Source organism: Pygoscelis adeliae, unplaced genomic scaffold (assembly GCF_000699105.1).
Source record: "Pygoscelis adeliae isolate BGI_AS28 unplaced genomic scaffold, ASM69910v1 Scaffold113, whole genome shotgun sequence".
NCBI classification, from domain to species: domain Eukaryota; kingdom Metazoa; phylum Chordata; class Aves; order Sphenisciformes; family Spheniscidae; genus Pygoscelis; species Pygoscelis adeliae.
The window spans coordinates 5,639,167-5,659,570 of NW_008825108.1; the positions used below are offsets into that span (position 1 = coordinate 5,639,167).

The following is a 20,404-nucleotide window of genomic DNA, read 5'->3' on the forward strand; positions in this document are numbered from 1 at the left end:
GCTCGAGCACTTGCCGGTGAAGACTGAGGCAAAAGTCATTGAGTACCTCCGCCTTCTCCATATCCCGGGTAACCAGGTCTCCCATTTCGTTCCGGAGAGGGCCCACATTTTCCCTCATCTTCCTTTTATCCCCAACATACCTATAGAATCTTTTCTTGTTGCCCTTGACGTCCCTGGCCAGATTTAATTCTGTCAGGGCTTTAGCTTTCCTAACCTGATCCCTGGCTGCTGGGACAATTTCTCTGTATTCCTCCCAGGCTACAGGGAGGAATGTCCTTGCTTCCACCCTCTGTAGGCTTCCTTTTTGTGTTTGAGTTTGTCCAGGAGCTCCTTGTTCATCCATGCAGGCCGCCTCGCATTTTTGCCTGACTTCCTCTTTGTTGGGATGCATCGCTCCTGAGCTTGAAGCAGGTGATCCTTGAATCCTTGAAAACACCACCCGGAAAGCTGGAATATTGCTCTGTTTAAGCATCATTAGAGAAAATAAGTTTTGTATTTCTTGTTTTTGCAACTGATTCATGAAGCTTGTACTGTATCCTTCACTTTTGAAAAAAAATAGTTGTCTGGAACAGTTTTTCTTTTTATAAATGCTCACTTTTTATTTTTTCAAGTTTACAAATGTCAGTATGATCTAAACAGCAAATGTGCTTTATACTGATAACAAAAATATCCTGCAAGCCAAATTCCAGTAACTGTAACTTTTGCTTCCTCTTCCTACAATCTCTGTAATAAGGCTGAAACATCACAGTATTGATTCCTATCCTAGTCTGCAAAAGAATGCTGTATGTTTAAATGTTTAACTCATCAAGTGTTCCATCTTGCCACCAATTTTCTAATTATTTAAAAATGTCAGTATGGTTATTTTTATATCAAAGGCCAATGATATCCAAAGCTTTATGAAAAGTTTATGTCTACTTTCTTTTTAATTTAAGGAAAATCTTAACAGATGAGTATTTTTTCAGGCACAGCAATATTACTGTGGTTTAATTCTAATTTATGCAGCACGTGTCTGATTTCCCAGTTTAACTGTCATACTCTGTTCAACTCATTCGTTTTGCCCATATTCTGCTAAGACGCCAGGATTTCACGTGATGGGCATGTCATTTGCATAACAGTGAACATTATATTCATTCCACAGAAATCTCAAGCAAATATTCTATATTCCGAATGACTTCTAAAGCAAAGTTATTCTGGATTTGTTAAACCGATTATGTGAAGAACAGATGACTGATGATTTGAAGATAAAATTCAGTGTATAAACATTGTCATCTATGACATTTCACTATGCTAAAATCATAAAGGCCTGCCAGATTTCACTGCATTCATAATTAGAATCATTACATTGTAATTCAGGATGTGTTTTTCATTAAGATGAGGAGAATGAGTTTTAATACAGCCAAAGCCACGTAAACCCAACAAGCCTACCTATGCAAGACAGATGTCAGTTCAGATAAACATTTATTTTCCTTTTCATAATGCAATTATAAACCAAAATTGACACCTGAAAGAAAAAATTAAAATACTACGAAGAATTCAAACTTCACAAGAAGCATACCTAAAGCAAGAACACCTGTATACAACTATTTTAAAAAATTAGCTTTAACTCATAATTATAGCACTTCCATTTCATGGCACGCAAAAGTTAATGGGATAAGAATACCCAATAAATCACCCAAAAATGGGGAAAAATATTTCAGAAGTTACTATGCAAGAGTTTAAGCAAAACATTCAAGCTACAACAAATCTCTATCAGGCAATCTGTATCCATAACAATTATTTTGCCACATATTTAAACATGTGTAAATGCAAAAGGATAGTAAACAGAAAAAGTTCTCCAAAGAACAATAAAATCTATATAGCAACCTTCAACGTGGTCTCACACAAAATTTCCTTGTCTTCAGGTCTCGTATCTCTTATTTTTCTTATAAGCATAATATTTCTAGACTACAGCAGTTGATATAAACTAGGACCTAACTAGGTATGATATGATTTAACAGAAAGACTCCAAAAGAATGTCCCAGCATGGTCTTCTCAGTTTGCCCTCAGAGAGGTCCAGTATTTGCACACCAGTTGACAAAACATGTCCAACTGTGTACACCTGGAAATCATACTGAAACCTAGATTCTCAATTAATTTACCCCATGTTAACTTAGTATGTACTGCTAGATGGCCAAATAATAGCAGGAAGATAAAAAAAGTAAACTTAGGGAGAGAACAGAATACTGTAAGAAAAAATATGCTTAGTTTTACAGTATGTTTTAGCCAAACATTTCTTCCCAATTTATCTTGTATTTGTGGATAAAATTCAATATTCTGAGTATTTTCAGAAATGGTCCATGTTAAATCATAACTGCTTTAATCCAAAATGTTTCTGAGCAGAGAGAGAGTAATTTTAATGTTGGCTTATGATAGACATGACCTTATTTCTTTTTGTAATAAATTGCAGATTACACTTTTGGAATGCTGTCAAATTATTTCACACCTAGTGATTTTGCTTCATTGGACATCCGATACTTGCATGCATCATTTGGTATTTTTCAGCAGTCCCTGTCTATAACTAAAGCCAGAGTATAACAGCAGAGTAACTTTTCTGGGAGTCTCCAAATTAACAAAATAAAACTGACTTACCATGTTCCACCCTGGGTAGAGGTAGTCTGTCCCGACAAATTCAAAATAGTGAGCAAAACCTTCTTTCAACCACACATCCTCCCACCAAACTGGAGTCACAAGGTCACCAAACCACTGCAAAGAAAGTTCAAATAAACAACCTTTAGGAAGCCATATTTGCATACATCTCATTTATACAGAACACTTTCTTCGCAAGTTTTAATAAAAACAGTAGTATATACCACCCACTGAAACTCATTAACTGTATTTTTCATGTACTAATGAATTAAGCCTTTACAGGATGCACAAGTTACTGAAGTAAAACATTAGAAAAGAACAAGCAGGGCAAAAGAAGCATTGAGGATGTATTTACAGTGTCTAGTTATCTAAAGTAGATGCTCACCTAGGTTTAAGGGACTAACATACACAATGGACAGAGAAAGGCTTCGAACTTGAGTAATCTGACTCATTACCTGGAAACTTCACTATGTATAGTGCAAATCTTGAAAAATTGGGAACACAATCTCCATACCCCAGACCGAAATTTTAGCATTTCTTCCTCCACGATGTCTGCCCACTAAGATTTACAATACTACTGATGCTCCATTCATTGGCCGGTTTCCTAAGGAAAGCTGTTTTATACAGTCATACCATCTCTCTGTGGGTAGGACTCAGATGCCTAAGAGCAGGTAGCTGATGCCACTTGAAGAACATCCTAGGGTATCTGAGATACCCACATAGGCCTAGGAAATTTCATACAGGACTTACAGGAGATCTGCAGCCTTCCCGAACAGCAACCAGAGGCAGAAGGTATCTAAAACGGCACCAGCCACCTACGTTTATGCAAAAGAACCCTACTGAGCTGACTGCCTTTCCCGTTTCCCCCAGGTCGCTCTTGAATTTCCCCCACTGACTTCCATCTAATTTAGAAGGAAGGAGAGAGATCTCAAAGATCATTGAACTCCTACAAAAGTACATGAAGATAAGCAGCTGAAAAGAGGCGAAGGACCTAAACTGAAGGCAAGGCAAGAATGCGGCCATTAGATACTCTGCTCAGTAGCCGTCAACAGCCACAAACCTGTAACGGTACAGGATGTGTGGGTGTCAGAGGAATTTTAGACAGAGCTGGGATGATCATTGGAAGAGGAATGAGGACAAAAATTCAAAGGAAATCAGGCATCATCAATTCTTCTGCTGATGGATGACCCTGTTTAAACGATTGTAATGGCCCTGTGCAACCTGGATCATCCTTACACCAGAGGTAAGAGCAGAAACACATACACTATTATGAAAACATATTTCATACTCTCCGTAGCACCTTTTTTGCCAAACAAATACCAAAACTTTATTTCAGTAAAATTCTCTGCCAGTTTTTTTCTTAATGTGATAAGAAATGAGATTAATGCATAATCAGCACAGATAATTTTGAGCTTTCATGGAGTAGTAACCTCTGAAAATACACAGAAAGGGAGCAGCAAATAAGTATTCCAGAGGGAGAGACTCATGTCAGAGCAGAGGAGCTGCTGCTGACACTGTAATGAGAGTGGGGAACAAATGAAAGCAGAGTTAGCCAGTGAGCGGTTTGCTTTCATGACAGTTGGCTTATTTGAAGGCTTTGTCTGGGACCTGAATGAAAGGTCTCGCTTCTGTGCATGTCTTTGTGGAGTGAGAATAGCACCAAGGAAGGATCAATGCTGTGACGAGGATCTGTAGTGAAGTGAACACAGGGGCTCCAAAGAACAGACTACAGAAACTGAGATCACCAGATTGCCACACAATGCTCAGTAAATAGGATTTGAACAAAAAAATTAAGCGGAACGTGACAATGAATGTCATTGACAACTAACTTAAGAATTTAGGGAGAAAAGATGAGGTTGACAAAAGTCATATACACACACTAAGTGAAACCAAACTTAATGGACACTCGGTGATCATAATCTAGTTGAAGGCTATCAATAAATTAACTCTCTACAGGACCAATAGAGATAGATCCTGATCTTAAGAACATTTAACTGAAAAGACAAAGAAACACTAGAAATGCATTCATATAGATAATGCACTTTTCACAATTTGAAATGTTAGAGTAGCATACCACCAGAGGAGTATGGAAGTTATATTTATACTAGAATAGGTTGATTGAATGATTTCTAATGACAGAGACTAAACACAATAGCAGAGAGATTATTTCTTGAATTACAAGAGGACTGCTGAACAAATATGAAACCAGTAACAGTCATGGTATGCTACGACTATTCAGAGAGAGATTTAAAAAAATAAAGGTTGTAAAGTTCATAATACATCCTCCTGTTAACTCAAAAGAATTAATAACATTAATTTATGATGCCACAAAAGAGAATTTCTTATACTCCTTTGTGAGTTTTCCAGGTTTATTTATTAATGATACAATTAAAAGTATTTGTTTAATTATCCACCTAAAGGAAGAAGTGTTTTACAGGCTGTGTAAAACAGCATGTGATACCAATATGAAAATGTAGGGAATTTGCTTGACTAGTCTTGAATAGTATCAGAGATAGTTATGAATGTCAGAGACAGAGCAGTCCCAGAGACTGCAATTAAAGAAGCCAAATTCTCCAGCAGAAAGGTGCTATCACCTTCCTAGGTGTTACATGTATGAAAGGAAAACATTCAGTAAAGCACTTCATTTATGTGAGTAATTGTTTATTTACTTATTTGTGTATTTGACCATAGACACTATTTGCCTGGAGTGAAGATCATTACTTCTTTTCATTTTGGAAAAGAAAAATGAATTGAAATGTATTGATTACATAAATTTCTCATCTCCCTCAGGATTATGTTCAGCCTGACATGCAGAAGGCACTTATTTTACAAACACATTGAAAGGACACTCTAATCCTTTATGCTTGCTTTACAGATTATTAAAAAAAATTGATTTAGGAATTTTTAATTTTCTTTCTGCTTTCATGCCTCTTTAACTCAATCTGTCACACCAAGTTTTGTGCTCAGGTGGGAAAACTATCAGAAAAAATCACGGTGCATAAATTCAAATGAATCTTTCTTCAAAGGCTGTAGGTGGGACTGATCTGTGATATGCAACTAAAACTGATTACTACCTTAACAGAATTATTTCAATAAATTATGGTAATTATTTCGAGCTATCAAGTTAAGCTGCTAGAAATATGTGTTTTGACCGATATCTCATTCGTGTTTTGGGGCTTGGAGGAGAAGCTTTTATGCCAATACATTCCATCATCCAATTATAAATTTTTTTAACTAAATATATAAAATGTTCTAAAAGAACACTCAAGCAGAAATATCAAGCACCAGCAACCTACAAAATGAAAATAAAGCTACCCATGTAACTTTAATGTGTCCCTCCTAAAACATGTACCTGAAATAAATATCTGGTCAAGCATTACAAAGTCACCTGTGAAGAAATTGGGCATAAAATTCTTTCTTACACTCTTTTTACCTGTATTTTGACAACCACCTTCTGCAATTCTGTTTCTCATTTTCCATCTGTCCTGAACACTGTGCCCAAGCGTTAATACCCAGCAGGTTTGGGAATTCCGATTTTAAACAGTCATATCTAAAGGTAACAATCGAAATTCTTTATATTCATCTGATTTTTATAATCTTGGGAACAACATTAGCAAAGCAATTGCTGTGTTACTCTAAGTAATAAGGGTCTCATACAGGTCAGTTTGCTACACGGTCAGATATGTTCTGTAAGTCTTAAAGTCACGGGTTTAAAATCAGGGGAAATAGAACAATGATACAATTCTTTAGAAAAAGAAAAAAATGTATTTTAGGAAAACGTATTTTAGGAGAGTTCCCTTTCCTCTTACCTGAAATTTAAAAAAATCGATAAATAAAAAGTAAAGCTGGAGATGTGGATTCTACTTTTGGCTGCGCCAGAAGTGATTTTGGTTAATCTCTGTTATTCTGTGTGTAAAAATGAGTAAAGGGGAGGAATATTCATGTGTCACCCCAGGTTAGCAGGTGAGATGACGCACAGCAAAAGAGGATGAAAAATGCAGTGAATAATTAACAATTAAATAGCAGAGGCAAGAGATCCTGGACCCAACCTGGTCTCAGTTCAATACACTTTCAGCTAAACTAGTATTGTTTACAGTTCCTGCTCTATGCTATCCACAGCTAAAGTTTCCTTGAGGGGCTCCTGACTATGGTAAGATAAAAGCAGAAGAAAACGGCTAAATAAAGACAATACTGTGATGGAGGTGCTAGACAGTGTTTTGTGGCTTGTATTTTTGGAGGGTTTCTCTCCTTAATCTTTATTTGCAGATGAACAATCCATATTCTCTGTGACTCAATTCTGCATCTAAAAAGTAGAAATAATATTTCTTCCACCTGAATATTTTCTATCTTGTCTAGTTATCCAGTGAAGCAGCTGAGCAAGGACCTGATCTGCATGGTACTAAAACAGAAACTGCAGCAACATGAATGGAGGAAGATACGTTTAATTAAGCGAACAGCACTGGAAGTCATATCAACACGGACACCAAGTAAACCTTCTGATTTGCAATTTTAAGGTCACTTAAAAGCACTCTATGACTGCATTGCTACCCTAAAATAAATTCAAATATAATTTTCACCCGCTTCATGATCCTCTGATATTCCCAGAACAATTTAAAAAGGCTTCGGTTTCAATGAGAATCAAATACACAAACTTGGCAAGTTACTGATGTGATAATTGCCCACATCTGAAGTATAAATTGCTTTGGAAGCAGAGGAAATTATTAAAGTGGTGCAAAGAATAACTGGAAGTAATGGAATGACTTCAGAAAAAGGAAGACTTAAGCTGAACGCTAGGAAAAAGTTATTGACCATCAGATTTAATCAAAAGGTTTTAAGGGAAGTGGCATAACACTGTAATCAGGAGCACTGAACCCGGCACTACAAAATGCACCACACTGAAGAATCTAATACTAACAGGAGCCAGGATTTGATGACCTAATATGTGTTTTCCACACCTGATTCCTAAGGCACTGTAATTTTTCTAGCTGAACAGCATGCTACTTATTGTACTGCACAATAAAGAGCATATAACAAAATCAGATGATCATACTGAGAACAAACCAGCAATAACTTTCAATAAAAATTTCATGTTGTAGTTGAGGACTTCATTGACAGATTTAATGTGAAACATGAATATGAACCAAACATTATTACTTCCAGGTTCATCTACCAGAACTTCATTACAAAGGCTCCCTTTTATATGGTACTTTTTATTTGTAGAAAATGTTAAGGATTTGCATTCCCTTTTAAAGAATACTGTGTAAAGTCACAGATGTAAGCCATGCTGATTACACAGTAGGATTTCATTCATTTTAACCTCAAGGCTATGATTATGACTCTTATGAGTGCAAGAAAGGGTTTCCTGCCCCTGTAGCAAATTTCTTAAATAACATTTGCATTCAACTCAATATTACTCAACACTTGTAATGTGTTTAGTTTGAGATAAGAAGATGGAAGAAATGTAAATTAAACTGTAATATGGGTTTATTACAAGGTTTTCTTACTGATACAAAAGTTTCTGTACACATAGAGACTCGATTATCCACCATCAGTGAACAGAGGGTCAATACCAAATTAAAAAAAAATTTAAAAGAAAAAGAAAATGGAAGTATGTGTATATGTGACGGAAGAAGATGACTACCAAACTGATTTCAGCCAACACATTTTTTGACGTGAACATGAAACTCAGCATGAATCTGCTATAGTTCTGCAATAGATCATTTTCTACAATTATCAACATGTTTAGTCTACACACCAACAACACACTCACACACAAACATACAGAATATAATCAGACAGAAGACAGGGAAGTTGTTGCTTGCTACTAATTTTCTCTTCTATCCCCATCTTGAGTCTTCCCAGTTTCTGCACTGTAGTGACGTGTCTTACAGATGTCCGTATTATTTGGACTCCAGTTACAATAAAAGTTGCAACTGTCTATGGGATCAACACAAATTAATTTGCAGTTTTGAAAAGGAATGCATGGTTTCTGACATTAATATCAAATATCTGAACACCTTTAGTACCTGATGACATAGCTCATGTACAATGACCATGGTGACATCCAGGAGGTATGATATAGAAGAAATGCTTGGATCTAGCAGTATCCTTTGCTCCACAAAAACACTCAGTCCCCAGTTCTCCATAGCAGCATATGGATGCTTAGGCACAGCTAACAGATCTAGAAATAGAAAAAACACGTTAACTCCTTGTGGGAGCTACTATGCTGAAGAGCTATTGTAAGTAAGGCCATAAATTATCACTAAAAGCATTTTAAATAACACACATGAAAAAACCAAACTTAATTTCAGCTCTCTAGTAATGTTATTTAACATTAATAAAATATTCTTTTTTTGTCTTATGCCACTATCCATTCACACATGATTAACATGCTATTGCTTAAACACAGTACTTAGTATTTCTAATTGAAGTTTTCTATACAGAATCCAGCTTACTATACCTTGTTGATTTACTTCTGGGTTTGATACTGCTTCTCATGTCTACTATACCATGCAAATGTAGTAACACAGACTTTTACCAGGAGTATTTTTTATCTTTTCATTAAAGTGACTACTTTATGAACATCTTACACATTAAACTGTATGTAAGGACTGACATTAAGGGGTGCATTGAAGAAACACTGTTTCATAACAACCAGAAAGATGGCAAACTGTTCAGAATCACCAGTTCTTACAAAACAAGGCATCTTTCACTGTGCACTATTGCTAGCATGCTTCCTCTGAGAACAGGACTGCTTACAGTCACCTCTCAGCCCGGCAGGCTGCAACAATGGTGCCATACACAACCTCAGGAGTATTACTTCAGTTTTGTATTCAGTAAGTGGCAAATATTAGGAAGAAGATGGGAAGGTCCTTCATCAGGTAAAAAAAAAGCGGTGTGGAATTTCTCTCAGTGGCATGAGGTTGAACAAGACAATATTACAATGTCCACCCATGTGTTAGAAAAATCATACTGCGGAAGATTGAGAAGGAACTAAAATTTATTATCAGTCTGGAAATAAATCTAAAATTGCAGTAAATTGACATCGGGAATAAACAAATACACAATGCTGCTTCATGGCAAAAACATCTGAAAGAGCCCAGAAACAACCTGTACATCTACAAGAAGCCCAGTGCAACCTGTGTACAAATCAGCCAGAATTTTGGAAGCTACACTGTCACATCAGCATGGTGCTCCCTCCAGTCAAACTAATTAGCCTGGCTTCTTAATTAATTAGCCTGGCTGCCACACTCCTCTCATTTGGCTGTATTACTTCTGGTTCCAAAGCTAGTTCATTCACAGTTAACACAAGTATTCCTAGGTGGTACTTCACTGGGTGGGATGAAAGGTCTCTGGGTTGACTTCCTAACCCGAAGAAGAAAAATTCTGACCTGCTTATTCTAAATAATACTCTAAATTATATCACAGCACTGACACATCTCCTAAGTTTGTCTATTTTGGCTTGCTGATACGTGTGGTGGAATTGGCTTGGCGAACAACCTGACAGCAGGAGCTCTACTTCAGGATTCACAGGAAGTTGCCACTGAAATATCAGGAACGGAGAACTTGGGATATATTCCAGCACTCCCAAAAAGGGCCTGCTGCAAGAAGCATAAAAATACCAGCCTTCTAGCGGAAGCACAGAGAGAGTCTAGCAGCTACTTCCAAATACAAGCAAACTGAAAATATCCAAATTGCAAACAGAGACATACTACCAATGGTAAAGAATAAATATTTTATATAAAGGCAGACACTAGAACAAGAGCCTAATTAAAGAAAACAAAGCAAAAATCCAAAACATGGTGTTCAAGATTAGACATGCAAGTAAATTCAAAATTACATGCTTTCCTTTTCTTCTTCAGTTGAAGCTCGAACTGTACAAATTTTTGTTAATAACTGCAATTTGTTATAAATGACATGCAAAATGAAAAACTCCTGTCTGCTATACAAAGAAGGGATGAGGATGAAAAAAAAAAAAGGACACAAAGGCTACTGGGTGAAATCACTGAAGTTAATGGCAAATCTTCATTAACATTAAAGCGGGCTCTCTCCCATTCTCAACTCTGTAAAGAAAGCCGTAGCTTCTCCTACAGCGATTAAACTTTCCTCCAAAAAGCATCTGCAGAAGAAGAATACAGAGAGACTCTGTTCTTATTCACACCAATTAAGTTTTCAGCAATTCCCCTCAAATAAGCAAAGCGACACCAAAATAGAACTAGCACGAAAGTAAAAACAGTTCCCTACTTTTAACTGATCCTTTTGTTTCTCTCCTTTGGGTTCATTTGTAGTTTTTGGTCTTTCTTGCCAGTCATAATGGACAGATTTTGTCAGTGTCAGCCAGTAATAAACTGGAATAACTCTGTGGAACTGGAAAACAAGGGTGAGGTCTCATACGAAACACCTTTACAGGCTAATTATAGACTGTCTTTCACTACTTGTGTCATTGGTATTGGTCTGCTGGCTTATACCAATACTTTATAGCACTGACATAGCAATAAAACCTTCCAATCTGAGGGACAGCTAACTGCCTTGCAGGTAGGCAACCGCAAAGGGATATTCTAAATCACTTTCATCCAACACAGCCCCGTTGCTCTGCAAGCCTGGAAACTCCTCTCATGCACCGGCTAATGCTTAACGGGCTTTTCTGAACAGACAAACCAAAATGTAATAGATAACCCTGTTGGTTTCCAGAATGCTAATCCTTGCAGGTGACATGAGCATACCAATAACACTGAAGAATTAAGAAGTATGATGTTCATATGTTCATACAACATATGAACACACTCCTACCTTTTTCTAGTGCGGAGTCTGATGCACTGCACTTTAATGCCAAAGAAGAGACTTTCTTAAGCTCAAGTGACTGACAGAACGCACTCTGAACATACTCATTATCACAAAATGAGAAACCTTTTGCTTCTCATTGTCCAACTCTGAACTCTGAATGTCCAAGTCTTGGTGCTAATTTAGAAATGAAATTCTTCAGTGGCTGGTCTTGATTGCTCCACAAATTTCTACTACCTTTAAATAAAATTCCAAACACGCTTAGTTTTGTGGTAAAAGACACAATAATATATATCTTTCTCTGGGGAGTCATAAATGTTTGATTTCAGAGGAACAACGTTTGATGTTCAAGTCTCAACATGACAATTTGTATTTCCCTCTGTTTATCACACCATTAGAGCACTAAGGAAGGTATCCTGTGCTCCTGGAGGTGACATCTGTTAAGGTTTTAGTGTAATTTTTAAGGAGCAAGGTACAAAAGGAGGGATGATGACGCATGTTTTGATAGAAATATCATTCACACATATTGCTGCTCAAAAGTGTTCTGCACTAACTGCAAAACGTGAACTACTGAATGTATAACAGCTTGTGTGCATGCTGCATCCATTTACTCTGCACACTATTTAATTAAATTCTTTGTAAAGCACTTGTGAATGTTTGATTATGTGGATATTGCTGGGGAAATAGAAATGCGTGTTATTGCTTGCAGAGAATAATATCCTCATACATCATAAAACTGTTACTTGAGATTTCCTGATACAGCAGTGCAGAGAGTCCTGTGTACTGCTAGAATAAGAGGGTTTCCACCTCTTGGCCTTCACAGAGACTAAATTCATGATCAAGAAGTAAAAACTATACAGCTAAAATAAAATAACCAGAAAAGCCATCAGGACAAAAACGTGTTGGAACTTCACACCAACATACTATACTGGTACAATTATTCGAATACAAGGATAGCATTTGGACATTTTTAAAACCTATTTCTGTGTGAATCTCATGAAAAACATTTCAAGTAACAACTGTAACTGTACGTAGCTCAACAGCTTCTTTTATTTCCAAATGTTTAATTAAGGTATCATAACTATGTGAGCTTACATGAAAATATAATTGTCTGTCATTATTAGCAAGTATCCTCGTAGAGCAAAATAGAAATTAGCAATTTAACACCTAAGTTGGTCACAAAGCAAATCAACAATCGATGTTTTTTTAACTTTATCTATGAACTTAGTATCTGTGCAATTTGAAAAAATGATACTATTTTTCCTTTTCCCCCACTCAGTTACAGTATTTTCTAGGCACCCTTAAAAAACATTAAATTCCCCAAACCCCACAACTGTGAACATCACCCTTGCTTTAAATGGGAGCAGGGCTAGAACTGAATAGGATTAAATGCGAAACAAGATCCAATTCTCTCATGCAGAGTACCCTGAATTTGGGGGTCCTTCTCCCTCTCCTTTATCATCCTACTCTTTCACAAACATCAAAGCACCTTTTCCACCACTGTGATTCCACTATGTTTAACCACCTCGGTTTGAAGTCTGATGGGGATACTGGTGTAACAGACACACATGCTTACTATACATATGAGTGTATGTATAAACACAGAAAGACAGACAGACATCCACATGCATGAACACATTTACTAATATTATGTACTGCAATTTTATTTGGTTTAGCTGCTGGTTGAAATGTAACCAAGGGCTAGATCCTGCAGAACATCTGACAGTATTAAATTTCTAATACTCAGGGTGGAAGATAAAAAGCACCTACTAGGGAAAAAAAAAAAGAATAATGTCGTGGTTTAACCCCAGACGGCAACTAAGCCCCACACAGACACTCTCTCACTCCCCTCCAGTGGGATGGGGGAGAGAATCAGAAGAGTAAAAGGGAGAAAACTCATGAGTTGAGATAAAGACAGTTTAATAGGTAAAGCAAAAGCCACGCACGCAAGCAAAGCAAAACAAGGAATTCATTCACTCCTTCCCATGGGCAGGCAGGTGTTCAGCCATCTCCAGGAAAGCAGGGCTCCATCACGCCTAACGGTTACTTGGGAAGAGAAAACGCCATCACTCTGAACGTCTCCCCTTCCTTCTTCTTCCCCCAGCTTTATATTGCTGAGCATGACGTCATATGGTATGGAATACCCCTTTGGTCAGCTGGGGTCAGCTGTCCCGGCTGTGTCCCCTCCCAACTCCTTGTGCACCCCCAGCCTGCTCGCTGGTGGGGTGGGGAGAGAAGCAGAAAAGGCCTTGACGCGGTGTAAGCACTGCTCAGCTATAACTAAAACATCCCTGTGCTATCAACACTGTCTTCAGCACAAATTAAAAACACAGCCCCATCCTAGCTACTGTGAAGAAAATGAACTCTACCCCAGCCAAAACCAGCACAAATAACTAACTAAATGTGTGAACAATTTCTGCAAATTTTCTGTTATCATACATGGTAAGTCTCCGAAATAAATCTGAGAGCCCTGAAACACTGCAGCTTGTAAATGAGAACATACAGTGAGAAACTTCTGTCAAGCATCTTTACACATATTTTCCTTAATAAAACCAGGAGGCACACAGAGATAAACTGTTCACTCCATGAACTCGTTTTTCCCTTATAATCCCTATTTTATTACAAAAATGACACTATAAAAATAATTTTAATTTACCTACATGCCTCTCACAACGTTATTTTCATTCATTTCTTCAGAGAGGCTTTCTTCAGGATTTCAGGTGTAAATTTCTTGCTACCAGGTATTTCAATTTTTGACAACAATTTCAACAAGTTAAGAGAAAGCATGGACTAATATCAGTTTATTTTAGTCTTGACAAATGAAAACCCAAAGTATGGTTTTGCCCTTTCCTAATGCTGCATAATGCAATCAATAGCTTTATTAAATCTCTCTAAAGGTCTCGTGCAATTTCCTAAATGAATGTTGTTGTACAAAAAAAAGAACTATTTACTAAAAGGGGTTATATTTCTGCCACTCAGATTCCTTAATCAAAGCCATTTCTTTTACTAAGAGTAAGTAGCAGATGCTTTTCTGTAACGGAATACCATTTAGTGATTTATGCAGATTTTAAGGAACAAGCCAACTACAAAAAGTGACAGCTCTGGTTAAAAATCATTAAGTCAAACAGTAGTTATTGTAAGAAATATCCAAATTTTCTACTGATAAAGAACTACTGATAACAGTACTTATAAGAAATATCTAAATTGGCTACTGAAAAACTTTCTTTTCTGCACTGTTTGCTTAGTATATGACAGAGAAGTTTGTGCTGGAAAACCATGTTTTCCTTGTATGTACTTTCATCCCCTTAAAAAGTTATTTGGGGGGAAAAAAAAAAAAAAAACAAACATCCCAGGACTTGGTGAAGGCTCTCTGAAGCCCACAGGAAGGTCTCCAACTGACCGCAACAGCAGAAATGGATTTGAATGTTCACCTTGATACACGTCGAGACGCCTGATTTTCAGAAAATACTAAGTGCGTGTTTCCTGAAAAGGAAACCATTTCAGTATCTCACTTTTGGCACTTAGGACTTAGGTACCCTAAATTAGATGTCTTTTAATTATTACTTTTATTTAAACTACAACTTAATAGTATTCTTCTATCTTCTTTCACTACACGCAAAGTATTCAAACACACAGAAGTCGGAAACAACCTGGATGACAGCCCCACGGGAACTCTTTGACTAACGTTTCTGTTTACCCAAATGCTTATTCTGGCACCCATCAGTTTTTATCTCGGGGTCTACATCACCAATATCCTTATGTAAGCATGACACTTACCAACCCACACGGACGTTAGCCTGCAGAGTTAATGCAAAGGTCTAAAACTGTTTGCCATTATTTCACTCAAATCAAATGGCTTGTTGGAGACCCTGAGGAGAAATCACTGACACACAGCAGTTTATTGCTGGGTTTTTTATTGCTTCTTATTGCTGTACAAAGTATTACTTAACATTAGCTGACATAAACAATGGATGGATTTCCAGAGCGTTTGATATGAATAGCAGATGTTTAATGCAATGTGAATACTAAAGGACCCGAGAGGGAAAAAAAATGTGGGACAGAAAGCTGGGGAGGGTAAGGGGGGGAGAATAAGCAGTAATATAGAAAGAAAAACTTTGCTATTTTTTCAAGCAACTGAGCCTTGACACTGGGTGATGGCTAGTTTACAGTTTAAGAAAATAAAATAGAAACCCATTGATTTTATTTGACATGCATATTATTAAATTGCTTTCAATGTTCATAACCCAAATCTACAGATCATTGCTTTGTTATTTCAAAGTATATCAAATGATTCAATGTTAAAATGAAAAATGAATGCAATCGCCCACTGAAACTGAATTATGTATCGTCTTGGTTGTATCGATCTCTACATGAACAATGCCTTTCTGTTAAATAATACCTGGGACAGATCATTATGAATTGCTGCACAGTAACAAACAAGGAAAAAAAAAATCTTTCACAAAGTTTCTTTATAAATGTAAACCTTTCTTCCCAGCCTTCAGTCTAATGTGGGTATTCTAAACTCTTCTTAGACATACATTAGAACAAAGAGTTACACTGAACAAACTGAGACACAAACTGAAATCAGCGCAGGTTTCTGTTACTCCAAGTTATAGGGCTAGTACTTATATGTGTATCCCATACAGTATATACACAACGGATGAACAGAGAAAATAGATTCCAACTCTCGACACCAAAAGATCTGGAGAGAGGAAAAAACAAGAAAGACTTTTGTTGCCTTCATAAATACTAATGTAAATACTAAGAGCATTGACATGATGGAAAATTGCCAACAGCCATTTTCCTACCACCACAGTTAATAGAGCATGAGGATTCTACGGCTGAAAACAACACGCCACTGATTACTGAGCACTTCCAGTATGAATACTGCCGCAAAGAAAATGATTAAGTGCCACTGCCATATTCCTTCCCTTCGCTGCAAAACCAAGGTGCATGTATACAGAAAACTCCAGAAATCCATACTACTTAAGAATTATAACAATGAGGTAAAATAAATCTTTTCATCTGCCATACATAAAACTGATTTGCATCATAATAATAAAGACATGAATGTTTCCATTAGTACAACACTCTATATACCCAGATTTACCTCTTTTATGTTTGCTTTAAAGTGAGATCTATTCACAGGTGATGGGCACAGTTTAGCAGTGAAAGTAAAAACAGGAGTTTTAGGAAGACAGGCAGGTGTCTCACATTACCAGTGTCTCAAAAATATGTATCACAACGTTCCACCTGGAGATAAAATGACAATATAGCTAATCATATGCACTACATCTGAAGGCAATGTTTTTGTGGGGACTGTATCTATTTCTCTTCTCCTCTCCTCCAGAGTAAGATGAAGGAATACGAATGGACTGTCCTGGATAGCTCCGGAGATACTGTTTTTAGGTCTTGCTGCTTATCCTAAGCCCTAAAATAAAGTTTATCTTACATTCTTACGCAAATTCTTCAGATAATATTACATTAGGATAAATTTTACTATCTTGATAAAAATATTTGCTCTCCCCTTGCTGGTTTATTAGAATAAGAGTTAAAGAAGTTATCAGAGCACTTTTCTGATAAAAGACAGCACGTATCTATCTATTCATCAGTTTATTTAATACACCAAGAATCAATAACTTTCTGTCACATATCACAAAAAACCCATCATCCTGAATTCTAGAGAAACACAAATAACAGAGGACTCATTCTGTTCTCATGCAAGCCCACACTCTCCCCTCCCGACTCGTGCCTGAGGATGTAACTGCTTAAACTAAGTCTGTCACAGAATCCATATTCACCCTTACAAGAGGCTCACAGGAACATCCCGGTGGACCAAAATGTGAAAGTCAAAGCTGAACTTCTTGGTGCATTTAGATATCCTGGAGAGATTCAACTAAGTGAATTTACTCCTTCATTCTGTTCCAGGTCAGCATGGGCACAGGCTGCCAGCAACGTGCTGCGCAGCTACCCATCACAGGTGAAAAATCACAGTTAAAAAGCAGGCGTGCAAGACTGTGACAGAAAAAAATCATCCTTCTCTACACAGTTACTGCAGATTTCCCACAGTAAAACGCAGCACCAGGACCTGAACCTCTAAGAAGCTTCACTTCCCTGGCGCAGGAAGGCCGACTAATGGGCTCCACTCAGCCCACGTCCTCATACACAGAGGCAGGCAGTAATATGTCTCTGAATAAAGAGCATCTTTTTAAAGCATCTTGGGCACAGAGTTATTACTGAACCCCACATGATTATCAGCAGGGGGGGAGGGGAGGGGAGGAATTGAAAGAAATAAACAGGATGGAAAGGAACAGCTGAAACCTCCACCAGAGCTGAAAATCTCTCTCTGAACATGGAAAACAATGGGAAGAGATGGAAATGGTGCTTTATTCTGCACCTGGAAGCAACAGGTACTAGCGAAGAGAAAGACAATAATTAGAAAGTAGCCTTATTTCTGACAGTTGTGGTTTCACATATACTTGAAGTGTTTAATAGTTTCAATTAACTCAGAGAGTAGAACCCAAACATGAAAATGTGTTACAAAAATGGAAGAATGCTACAAACCATGTAAAAATAAAACTCTAGAAAGATATGTTTTTAATCTGAAGTTATAAAAGAAAAGTGACACACTAAAGAGAGGCTGGGGACTGATACAAACTGAACTGCACTACTGAAGTTTGGCAAGAAGCTAACAAGAGCTGAGAATGGAAGAGGTTGTGACAGACCTGGGACAACTACTTCAACAACAGACTACCAGGAGACTCAGAAAGAAGGAAAAGCAGAGCCTGACAAACAACAGGAGTCATCCAGTCCAGAACAAAGTTTATAGAGATCGGACAGATCTCTGACACAGTAAGATTGATAATCCAATATCCCACCAGAAATGAAATCCGAGACAGAAAATCATGCAGAGCTCAGAGAGCATGTGGAGCTGCACACGCAGTGACAGCCTGGACAAGCGACAGTCCTCTTCAGTGTGGGGGGAAGAAATACTGGAAAGGTGATGGATTAAATCTCTTCCCTCCACCGATGGGGTGACTATATTGACAAAGGGGATGATGACAGCAACACCAACTCCTATTAGTATTTCCTGGGTACTTTTATGATACACAAATGCCCTAGGGTATGGTATTGCTACACTTTTGTATAAAATATACCTTGTTAGATCCCTTAAATCACATTTAAGCCAAAAAGTCAAAAATCAGTAATAAATTTTATCAGTAACTTTCAAAACAGACAACGCTGTAACGAATGCTTACAAAAGTTACCACCAAATAGATAAAATCTATACTTAATGTTTTTACACTGATCCATACTTGCATGCATATTGAGCTGGCACTGAAAAGTGGGCAATCACAGCTCTGGTCCTTGTGCACATCTTATGTTTCATGTTTTCCCTATTATCGAAAAATTATTCAGAAGTTCTGGTCTGAGAATTCATCTGCAAGAGATTAACTTCTCACGGAGCACTTTCAGGTGCACTCCTCCACTCTTAGTTCTTCATATTCCCGCACGTCCCTTGGTTAAACCACAACAGGCTTTTATCAGTCTCACCTTTTAAATGTTCCTGGGATCTAAACAGACTTAATCTTTCATCCTGACTCATTCTGTTTTCCCCATCTTCGAGACACAGTCTGTCCATTTTTCTTAATAGCAGTTGTTCACTTCCTTAGATATGCAAATATCTGTTTGTTACACTAGAAATTATCTTCCATACTAAACTGGCTGGTAAGCAGCTTCCTACTCCGATGACTTCAATGAGGGGATAAAAACATTTCCCCCTCCCTTTGGTAATTCATTTGCATTTTTCAGTGTGTAACGTGACCTCCACTGGAGCTTACATTCTGTATCAATCTTTACCTGCATTATACAAAGTTCTGAATAGAAGAAAATGTATGCAGCTCATTACTGGCTGCTAACTGAGACCAGTAATGCTAACACACCAGTAATGAACCACTTTGGGATAGCAGTGGGCTTGCAGCAACTGATCCCCATTGCAGCCTCACTGCTCTCTAAGTCACAGAGCAGAGTAAGACAACATAAAGAAGGTATGTCTTCCCTTGCTTTTGCACAAGCAAGAACCCATGTCAAATTGGAACTTTTTTTTTATTGCCAACAAGGGGAGATATTTTGAGAGACCATTGATGTTAAATATTTCTATGTCAGATGAATATGCAATATTCTGGCAGATGCCATTTGAAAAGGTTATGGGTTCATCTTGGGATGGCACAGACAGGGTATCAAGTTTTACACAGTAACGTTTCATCTAGGAAAAAAACACGAATAGAGAGTGGCAAGAGGCTTTGGACAACTTTGGAAAGATTAAAAAAATGCCAAGCTAAAACTAAACCAAAAAAAAAAGGCATAAAGGGCATACAATGGAAGTACTGCACTAGAAGTAGACAGAGCTGTTAATCCACAAAGGTGCACAGGCAAACCACAAGGACAGCATTATCATCATGTATAGACAATAGAAAAGACACTGAGATTTCTTGGAATAATGAATTAGGCAACCAAATTTGTGACAAATGTCATTTTTTTTAATGAGCAACTACTGTAAGCACTACTGAGAAATCCCATTTACAGACATGAGAAAAGTCCTTGAAAAGGCAACAAGAACTGAAAGAGTTAGATAAAGAGATGTCCCTGTAATCCACAGCCAATTCAGAAACAGTGTGACAGGAAACAGAACTAAATTCTTCAAGTACCTTTAACATGGCATCAGTGCAGTGCTCTAACAGAATCACAGAATGGTTGAGATTGAAACGGACCTCTGGAGGTCATCTTGTGCGACTCCCCTGCTCAAGCAGGGCCACCAAGAGCCAGTTGCCCAGGATGGGGTCCAGACAGCTTTTTAATATCTCCAAGGACTGAGACTCCACAATCTCTGGGCAACCTGTGCCAGTGCTCGGTCACCCTCACCGAAAAAAGAAGTGTTTCCTGATGTTCAGAAGGAACCTCCTGTGTTCCAGTTTGTGTCCACTGCCTCTTGTCCTGT

The 20,404-nt window shown here is 37.6% G+C and overlaps 1 protein-coding gene across 1 annotated transcript in view; it reads right to left on the reverse strand.

Annotated features, from left to right (window-relative positions):
* Positions 1–20,404, reverse strand: part of TRHDE (thyrotropin-releasing hormone degrading enzyme) — a 223,010-nt gene that overhangs the window by 126,643 nt on the left and 75,963 nt on the right. Inside the window, exons 3-4 of the mRNA XM_009327544.1 lie at positions 8,652–8,806; positions 2,629–2,742 (exon numbers count right to left, since the gene is read on the reverse strand). Coding sequence (XP_009325819.1) covers positions 2,629–2,742; positions 8,652–8,806 — 269 coding nt within the window. The remainder of the gene's footprint in view (positions 1–2,628; positions 2,743–8,651; positions 8,807–20,404) is intronic.